The sequence below is a fragment of the Tetrao urogallus genome (assembly GCF_951394365.1).
Source record: "Tetrao urogallus genome assembly, chromosome: 1".
NCBI classification, from domain to species: Eukaryota; Metazoa; Chordata; class Aves; order Galliformes; family Phasianidae; genus Tetrao; species Tetrao urogallus.
Window position 1 is genome coordinate 157977326 of NC_136813.1, and position 10507 is coordinate 157987832.

A 10507-nucleotide genomic window follows, 5' to 3' on the forward strand; every position below is an offset into this window, starting at 1 on the left:
TCTGGCACTCAGCAGTTCACACTACTCTATGTATGTAAAGGTAACAAGTCAGATGAGTAGACTATATGCTGTGAAACAGCTTTTTCATATGCTATTCTCGGCATTGTGAGCTTTCACACCGTCCTTTGTCAGTGCTGACCTAAGCAACACCATGTGAACACCTCGTCTTGTTCCCAGTTGCACTTTCACAGTGCCCCACACTCAAAACAAACAGCAGCAGCACCGCAAACCCATACTTTGCACCCCACCACAACCATACTTATGTGTTACTTCCAGTAGGTCCAGTTACTCACACTCCTTTCAGGTAATAACTATGCCAAGGTAACTGTACCCTATGAAATTTTATTGCTGACACCTGGCACAAATGAAAACCGTGATTTCCATTCCTGTCCCAGGGGTTTAAAGTTGGTTGAGCTGCCTGATGAGAGCCACGTTTCACTGCTCCACAGCTCCAATATAGACAGATTACTGGACTACCTCTTGCCTCTCTCTTCACAATGCACTTTTAATGCCTTTGTTAATCCCTTTGAAATAGTGTGTGCCTGTTGTAGGTTAAATTCAATGCACTGAGGCTTTATACAGGTACACCCCAGGACTGCAATTTACTGCCTGAGACCTTTGTCAGGTCACAAGGTTGAACCTGCACTTCTTTTGGCCTTTTTCCAAATCCTTGTCTTTGTATAACTTCAGCATGAGTGCAGGCAATACTTCCAAACATATGGATCCTGTATTTTTTTGTCAGCAGGTCAAATATTGCTTTCAGATGCCTGCATAGGTTTTACTTGTTGCAATAAGAATCGTATATATCACTCATTTGAGACTACGTAAGCAACCATGAGCAAAACTGAAAGGGAGATGTACACACACAAACACACACACATACAAATCCTCTGGGATTTCACCTAGTTTTACCATGTCATACTCAAATTAGCACTTCATTATGTGTTTTTAATCTATTGATCTCCAGCATTTATCAGTCACTACCAAATTAGTTAAATTCAGATGTAGATAGCTGTCTAACCCATACAGTAAGATCACAGAATTGCTGCGTGACTTGCTTGAAGTCATAAATTACTTATGACCGTATTCAGCAGCAGAACCCAAAGGTCTCACTATCTGGATCCTAGCTATTGATCACATTCCCTTTTTGCAGGAGCAGTTCCTTCTCTTTCCTCATGCCTCCAAAATGGCAACTTCAGTGAAGCAGGGCATTTAAGAAATGCTAAACTTATTGGGCTAAGAGACCTAAAGGCAAGTTAGTCATCAAGGTGGTTTACAACAGGTAAATTTCAGAGATGGGTGAGAGAGAGAGCTTTGTCTTATCTTGTTTCCTTTGCCAGCTATGACCTACTTCTCCCCACAGGGTACACAGAGACTCATTTACAAACTCAGTGAATGCCAAATCAGTGCAGTTACACTTCTCTTAGTGCTGACATCATCTCACATCTGCTCTCTCATTCACTAAGACTAGCATTTATATTATCGCAGGATCCAGAAGACATGGTGTAACTGGCATCATAAGATGCTTACTGCTGCAGAAACAAGAGCTAGGAAGTTTTATTCCTGCCTAACACTGGTGCTATAACTGTTCAATCCTCAAGCAAAATGGATCAAAGTGTTTGGTAAATGAACTAATAGCAAAAAAGCATAAATAAAATAGAAAAGTATTAGCACTAAGCAAGCAGTACTGAACACCATCTTTACACTCCCTTCATAAAAAGCCTCAAGAAATTATTGAACAGGTTTTATTGGCATAGTTATGTATCTATAAGCACAACCAAAGTTCTTAAGATGAAAAGGGTTAAATTTATACACAATCATTATATAGATTAAGTCTATATCCCACAAATACTTCTGCCTTACCCAAAAACTTAATACTTAAGTGACATTAGTAAGCATGATTACAATCAATAAAAAAAGAATTCAAGCATCTGCAAGAGACTTTGTGAGATGGAAGAAGCATTTGTTTCTACTGCAAGGTGCTGATATGCTTTGGGCACATCTACCTACCCGCACACATCTCTACATGCAAGAGTATCCTATTCCCAACCAAAGTGATTCCTGCCTCTCTTGAAATACTACCATATAAAATATTTCAGCGATAGTTATAAAAAATCTATCTATATATAAAATTGCTTACTTGCAATTACATAATTGCTGAAAGATAGTGCTTTTCACACTAAATTATGTACACATTTTATATAAAACTTAAAAAAAAAAAAGAAAAAAAAAAGGAAATACAGGCTTTTAGGTTCTTTATTATATACCTAATGCTTTAGGCTGTGCAGTGAGACAGTGTAGAAGAACACTGTAATAAAACTATATAACGCAAATGAATTCATATTTGGGGAAGGTGAGAATTGCTTTAAAATTACACAAGACCTTGCTCCTACAATCATTTGCACATGTGATTTCAGTAGAACCACTCCTGACACTACAGTTAAGTATCCGAATAAGTATTTGCAGGACTGAAGCCAAATTATACAATCGGGCCCAAACTAAGAGTCCATTTGTTACCAATAAAGTCCTAATTTGAGAGTGGTTAATTATTACAATTATCACTGCTGGATAACAATACGCTTTAGAATAATTACTTTTGCAGCACTGTCTAGACAGGACACTCCTCTTTCCTAGAGGTGGACATTAGTGCTGAGGCCACTGATTCCAAAACCTAAAGTCGTAGCTAAAAAAGTATAATAAAACAAAGCAAAATCAGAAATCTTAAGGTGATACAGAATGCACTGTCTCTGCAAAGGCCTTATCAAGCTGGGGACATCCTGTACTAGTTCCTAGGGATTTGCATTGCTATCCCACTCCTTTCCTGCTCAGAGTAACAGGTGGTGGTTGTATCTAATTGTGGTGGTTGTACCTTGTACCACTGGGCTTGTGCTCTCCCCGCTTGAACAATTGCTTGTCTCCAAGCAGCGCTGATAGGTCTTTCTCAGCTCAATATAAAAGAGGCTCCAGGATGGAATTCAGAGTGAGTGTTGCTGCTTTAATACTCATTCTGAGGTCTCTAGTTCAAAAATTCCAAGCTGTCGCCATAAGCTTTTAGAAGATAAAACGCAAAACCATGCTTCTTGGATGAAAAGGAGGGGTACCATGAGTTACTCTCACATAGTATAAGGTGCTCATTCTCTTCGCTTTGTGCAGTTTTCATCTAAATCTCCTTTCCGAAAGAGAGGGCTGTACTCCTTCAGTGAGCAATACCACTTCAGACCCTGCCCCTCCCCAACTACATTTATTTCTTCTACAATTCTCCAGGCCTTAACTTTCCCACACCTGATCAGCAGAAGAGCACAGACATTACTCAGGCCTCCTCAGCAAACAGCACAGAGTGTGTAGCATAAGGATTTGCCACTTGAATTGCTAAATCTCTGAGGAGTAAGCACGCTTTGATCACATCTCATTCTTTTTTTAAGACGTTAGGGTATTTTCTTTGAGCTGAAGTCTAAAGCTGTTTTGGTATGTCAAAAACACCACATCATGTTCTGCCCTCAGTCGTTTTACTCGGAGCCAAAGGAACCACACCTTATTTACCATGATTTTTACTGGGAAAAGAATCAGATCTGCTGGACAGTTCAAGGAAGTAAGTGAAGGAAAATACCATAAATTGCATTAATCGAGACCACTTAAATGACCAACAGAGAATTAGGAAAGCAGTGCATGTGAATGAAATATTATCTTTGGCCAGCAAACACAGAAAAAAAGAAAGATCTAGACAGCAAAACTAGTAGCAATTTTATACATTTGGAAGACAAATCATGTCAGAGCAAAGACTGGGTTAACAAGGGAGCAGTTGAGGGAAGTCTAATCTCCGCTGGCATGCTGGCTGGGAAGGTCAGCCTGGAGCACGCGTTCCCAGCTGGAGTCGGGCCCCCTCTGCCCGGCCAATTGTCCCGTGCACTTCAGACACCAAACCGAACTGAAGGTGCCTCCACCCTGCCAGCTCCTTGTATTCTACCAGCCTAAAGAGAGCTTCCTTTTCCCTGTCAATTTATGCAGCATTTCCACACAGTAAATGCTACAAAGGAGAGATGTAGCGCGAGCGCCTTTTTTCCCCTCTGAGCAGCACAAGGCTGCTCAGCCTTTATACTCAGAGCAGGGTAAGGAGTTAATTTGAGCACCGTATTCTCCAGTGTGAAGAGCGACACTGTCAATCTCAATCTAAATTTTTTCACAAAGAAACTAGCTGAGAGTTGACACATTATGTTTTGAAATTTAAAGCAAGTCCCTTGGAAGCTGATGAACAGGAACATTAAATAGGTTGTCACTTCCCTGGTTTTCATGCATCTCTGATTTACCTATGCATACATTTTACTTCTCTATACAAACCATTGCCATGAGCGGAGTTTTTGTTTCAAAAAGGGAACGTAACACCAAATTCTAAACCCAGAATCTGGATTTACCTTCATCTCTCACTAGGACGAGACTCAGATTATGACCTGAAACCACGTGCTGAACATTTAACGTATTTCAACTAGAAAGGAGAAAAAATGGTTTATAAAGTTTGTAGCTATGTAAAGAAATCATTTCTAAGGAAAGGCAGGCATTTTACTAGCAACCTAACACCTCGGACTTGTCAAGGGATCTGCAAGTTGCAAGAGACTTTAAAGAGCTTGCTCCTGCTTACGACAATACCTCGCTGTCTGATCTCCCCGAAACACTGCAGTCATTCCCATGGTACGTTAGATGAAGAGGTATACAGATCTTGATCTTGCACTGTGATATTAGAATGTGATAATAAAAAAGGGCAAACTTACCCCAGAGAATCTGGCTTCATGTTTTTGTATATTCCTAACACAGAAACCACCGTCTCATTTCAGAAGTGCAGACAATTTATGCAAATGTACTTTTTAACCTTCCAAGATAAATAATTTTTCTCCCAGAATTGTCTTTTTTTTTTAATGTTGAGTTCTCTTAAACACTTTCAAAGACCCTCAAAAACTTCAAGTGTGCTTTACAGGAATAATAATTATTAAATGCAATATTAAGGAAATGAATGAAACAGAAGGCCAAAGTTTATCCAAGGAATATATTATAAAACTTATGATATTCATAGGCTTTACTGTAATACTGTCAGTGTTAATACAGTTTTTAAAAAGAATATCTTTTTAACAAGCAATTCCTATAAAGGATTAACAGTGACATGAACCAGATTTTTCTAAATGTTACTATGCTGACTTACAATGTACTCAAAAGTAGCATTTTTAAAATGTGATTAACACTTATCCTGAAATAACGTATTAAGTAAACCACGATGGAAAAGGTAATACACCATATCCTGTGATAGTTACCCATGTATGTACATACATCTGTATCAATCCAAGGTTGTAACATTATGAAAATATTCCACTTCAGAGTTTCTTGTTAAGGGCTTTATGGAAAGTTTCTGATCATGAAGAACACAGCAGCTGAACTGTCAGACAGCACTGGCTTTTATGATTGATTTTCTTTTCTGTGCTATCCAACCATATAACAAAGACCCTCAGAATCTTTAAATGCTATATTCTGGATTGTCATCACAAGAGATATGAAACAGTTTTTTTTAATATACTTGTCATATTAAATATTCTTGAACAGGAGTAGGCAAATCTTACGCTATTTTTAATGAGCAGTTATGTAGGAGAAATAGGCTGTGGTTAAAGAATGGAGTTGGGATAAGGTATTCTGGCTTTAATTACTGACTTTGTCATAAACTTTAACTTTGAGCAATCGCCTTTTTTGCCTCAGTTTTCCACATCACAATAAATGGTAATAATACTTCACTAACTCACAGGCTTGGTTTGAGAATTAATGAGGTCCCTTGTGCCACAGACTTGTAGATCCTGGCTTCTTCTTTTCACTGCGTACTGATAGGAAAGTGACATGTTCTTAATTTGAAACAGAGACTCAGTGTTGCCCTTCACAAGCACATGGAATTCACATTAATGTCAACAGGAATTGTGTTACATACACTGTATGTTACATACACATTATTTAGCCTAGAAGCAAATGAAGAAGAAACGGCGAGAAACTCCTGGATTCTCCTTGTCTGTTCTTAAAATTCTAACAGTTCATGGCAGCAGATACAAAAGCATCAGTGAAATTATTTTTGATGGGGGAACAAGGATTGAAACTTTATATGAGAATGTGGAAACATACAACAGGTCCAGCTGTAGACTACATTTGGCTTTACTGCAAGAGCAACTTCATACAAAAAGCAGAATCTAAGCACTATGACATTTCATCATCTGTAGATGTTTGTCCCAGCATAAGACAAATGTGGCTTTTGGTATTTGACATTTTCACGCAATATCCAGCATACAACAAGATATCGTGTTTGTTCTTTTTTTTCCCTATGCAAGTGAATGAGACATGAATGATAGAAATTCAGAAAAAAAAAAAAAAAAAAAAAACCAATCAAAACACAAACACAGTCTTAGCATAAGGTAATACCACAGGCAGTTTTTAGCCAGATGTATACACTGTACTATGGGGGAATTTGCCGGAGAAGATGTTCTTTGCTGGAAAGAGAGTTAATTTGAGCATAAAGCTTTAACTTCCTGCTTTATTCTAAAGCAAAAATTGTCACAACACAAAAAGACATTTCTGTTTTGTTCAGAAAACAAAACCAAAGGCAAAAGAATAAATCAAGAAGCAATTGGTTGGGCCACAGAGCTTATGGAAGGAAACATCTCTATAACAAACAGGAATGTTTTAAAATTTACCATTGCTTAGCCATCTAAAGAAAATGAGTCTTGGCAGTTCTGTACAGAAGGCAGTCAGGAGCTACAGCTCTGCATAATTAGGCAATAATTAATCAATCCAAGTATAACAGCCTTGTAAGTGTGGATGCACCAACGTATGCACCAGTCTTTTACCCACTTGACTACCGCATGCATGCAAACAGCCTAGGTCACTTAGAAGTCTGCCTGCCCCGCAGTGGAGTTTTTACACTTCAGGGTGCATGCTACTGAGCAGAACAAAATTATTGACTAGAGAAGGACATTCTCCCACTAAAGGACAAGAGAATTGAGAAAACAAAAGTGTGGAGCAGGTCATAAGTCTGCTTAGAAGCAGATTGCTGGAGACACACAGCTTTTGAACAGCAGACATGCACAGCAGTGGTGTTTTGACATCATCATGCATATTTATGTTCTTTTTCTCTTCATAAAACAGTCAAACAGTAGGCTCTCAGAAGTTCGGTTCGTTTTGTGTTTTTTTCTTTTTTCTTTTCTTTTCTTTTTTTTTTTTTTTTCTTCCCAATTTTAGCATTCCTACAAGCAGTACTGAGTTTAGAGCATCTTATTCTTGACACAGGACATGTACAGTTTAAATACGTATGCCATTATACGTTCATTACGTATAATGACTTTCTCTCTGGTAATGACTTTCCCAAGCACAAGAAAGTATTGAGTCATGTGTGTGCCCCAAATCCTCACCTGCTGCTTGAGAAACCAGTGAAAAATTCTGTGCGCATCTTAAAGACTGCATTTCAGTTGTGTGCAGCCAAGTTCTGCTCTGCTGTAAGCAGCCATTAAATACCATGGGCTTCCGCCTTTTAACGTTACTAATAGCTTTGACTTTGAAATGTTTAGGATAAAAATAAGCTAAAATTGATCTTATGGAGATAAATTCCAGAAAAGTATTGATGTGCAGAAAGAAAAGGCTTTCAGCTGCACACCCTCTTTCAAAGCCACTATTTTCTCTCAACCAAGCTCTCTTCTAAAACACGTTTTATTGCTTGAATTTCATTTCTACCTTGCCTATGTTGTCACGTCTGTCATTTCTAGCTGAGTTCCATCCACTTCCCCAGACGCAATGTGTGTTCTATGCCCTCTGAAGCACAGCAGTGACAAGTTAGCTCAGAATTACCACGTCAGGACCACACAGGCACGCAGCCCTGGGAATACATCTTCACAGCAGCCACAGTAGCGCGGATGTCAGCAGTCATACACAGGTGGACAAGACAGACACAAGAAGTGCTGGATACGGAGAAGCATCCCACTAACAAGCTACTGGACACGCAGCCGCGAAGATCTGTGTGAAATCACCACGAAGGGCACTAGGACACCGTGCACGAACACAAAACCAAGCGAGGCTTAACGACGAGCCATCTCAAAAGCAAGCAAAGAAAGAAAGTTTCCCCGGAATTACTACTGTTATTACAAGAAATACAGCAGTTTTCTGCCCCGGCCGCCCCGCACGGCGCGGCGCAGCGCGGAGCTCACCTGGCGCCGGCGCAAGGCTCCGTGCCGCAGTGCTCGGGGCAGAGCGGCGGCTGCGGGACGGCCCGGCCACCTGCCCGCCGCTCTCAGCCGCTAACCGGGCCGGCAGCAGCCGCAGCTCACGGCGCTGTCCCGGGAAGAGAAGGTAGAGATAACGTCCCCGCGGATCTAATCGAGTTTCTGCTGTTGCAGCCGCTGTTAATTAGCTTCCGAACGGCACATCGCATGGCGATCCTCTACAGACACCGAAGCGGGCGCGGAAACAGCGAGACGCCCATAAACGCCTTACAGCCCGCCCGCTGCTCAAAAAGCCGCTCGGCTCTTATGGAAGTCGCCCCCTCCCGTCCCGCACTTACAGGTAGGAGGTGAAGGCGCTGAGGTTGGCGGGCACGGCCGTCAGCCCCAGGTCGGAGCAGTCGGCGCGCAGCAGCATGCCCTCCTGCTCGCAGCGGCACGGCGCAGGACAGCCCCGCGGCCGCTGCCCGCCGCCCCGCGCCCCCCGCCGCAGCGCGGGCAGGCAGAGCAGGAGAAGGAGGAGGAGGAGGGCGCGGGCAGCGCGGGACGTCGCCATGGGTCCCGGCTCGCGCGCCCCGCGGCCGGCTGGGCTCGTGGAGCTGCTGCGGCCGCCGCCGCCGCGCCGCTGTCTGTGGTAGCATCTCAGCTTACACGCTGCTTTAAAGCCCTGCGGCCGGCACCGCGCGCCCGCTGACGCCGCCCCAGCCTTGCCCGCCGTAGCGCGGCGGCCCTGTCCGCGTCGCCGTGCGAGCGAGCGGGCGGGCGGGGAGAGGCGGGAGGCGGGGGGTACCCGGGGCGGGGCGGCCGCGGCGCCTCAGGGCTCGCCTCAGGGCGGGAGCACCCTCGGGGCAACAGCTCCCCTCAGGGAAGCGGCGGGAGGGGTGCGGTCGTGAAATGGCGGTTGGCCCCCTCTTTCCCTCCTTCTTTTCCCTCAAAATCGAGGGAGTGGGGAGGATGGCAAAATGTTGAGCCTTTTTGTTGTGCCACATCGGTGTTGTGGTTGTTCTTTTTTGTCCCCCTCCAAATCGCACCACAGGCTCCAGGCTTAGGACTCGCAACCAGATTAATAACCACGTTCCAGCCCGAGTCTTGTTCAAACTGGTGGCTGGATGGTTGGTCAAGCTGCTTGCTGTGCACCGCAGAGAATTAGTTAAAGGTTTTCAGCTACGCGGTCTCTACAATTAAGTCTGAAATGAGAGCCTAATGAAAAGGCTGGCAAAATACTGTTTTTTACATACCACCCAGGTTCTAATCCCTATTCCCACCTCTGGACCATCACTGGATGTAACCCGAGCTGCAGAAGGACTGCAGTTGACTGGTGCTCAAGTGCTCTATTTAAATTAATAAAGAAGGAATCTGCTGTCTTGCTCTTTAGGCTGAATGCTTTGTCAATTTAGGCCTATGGGTTGGTGGGAAGCTTTCTCCAAGCAAGCACCACCTTATTCTACACTAATGAGAGCAGTTGTTGAAAGCACAGATTTACAAGAAAAAATGGCCAAGTAGAAAAATTCTGCAAAAATTAGTGTGCTGTAGGGTGACCTTTTCCACCCCAAATCTCAGACTTGCCATGCCTAATGTCTCTGCAAAGTAGCAGTAGTTCTGTTTCTGAACTGCATGGCAACTCTGCCCATGACAGCGGGTTAGAAATAGATATCTTGAAGGTCCCTTCCAACCCAAACCATTCCATGATTTTATGTTGTGCTGAATGGATACGTGCTAATGGTTTGATGAACTCTGAATATTTTACTTTATTCTGGGGCAAAATAGTCTTTTTTAGGCATCCGTACTTCATGACTTTAGAGTCACGAACATTCTCTGCCAAAGGTATCAGAATAGTTTTAGTTAACAAAGAAGTAAATATTTCTCATAAGTGTAGGGAAATAGTATTTATATAACCTGAGGCCATTACACACATATTTTGTTTGTTCTAGAAAGCAAGGCAAATGCTGTTTGTTCCTTTTCTGTTGAGGATTTGATCCAATTGCACAAGATATCTGAAAGTGGACAGATAAATTCGTAGTGAGAGTTTTACTTTAAAAATCCTTCTTTGAGTGTTGTTTATTTTTCATGAATACATTTGTTCTGCTAGTGACTTTCTTTGAAACATTAAATGTGCTTCTATTTAATTTAAAGAATTTTTGGAAGAAGAGTAGCTGGAGGACTAAAAGAAGGATGTGAGAGGATTGGATATGGATAGTTCTTACTTTTGTGCTTTTAAATTAGTCTTTTCAGTTATTTTCTTTTCATATTTTATTTTCTTACAGATCCCTGATTCTCCACAA

General features: G+C 42.2%; 1 protein-coding gene across 1 annotated transcript in view; it reads right to left on the reverse strand.

Moving 5' to 3' along the window:
• The window catches only part of LGR5 (leucine rich repeat containing G protein-coupled receptor 5), a gene marked incomplete at both ends in the record, with an annotated part of 84687 nt that extends 75906 nt beyond the window's left edge, over positions 1 to 8781 (reverse strand). The window contains one exon of the mRNA XM_079538246.1: positions 8567 to 8781. Coding sequence (XP_079394372.1) covers positions 8567 to 8781 — 215 coding nt within the window. The remainder of the gene's footprint in view (positions 1 to 8566) is intronic.
• Positions 8782 to 10507: the final 1726 nt, after the last annotated feature.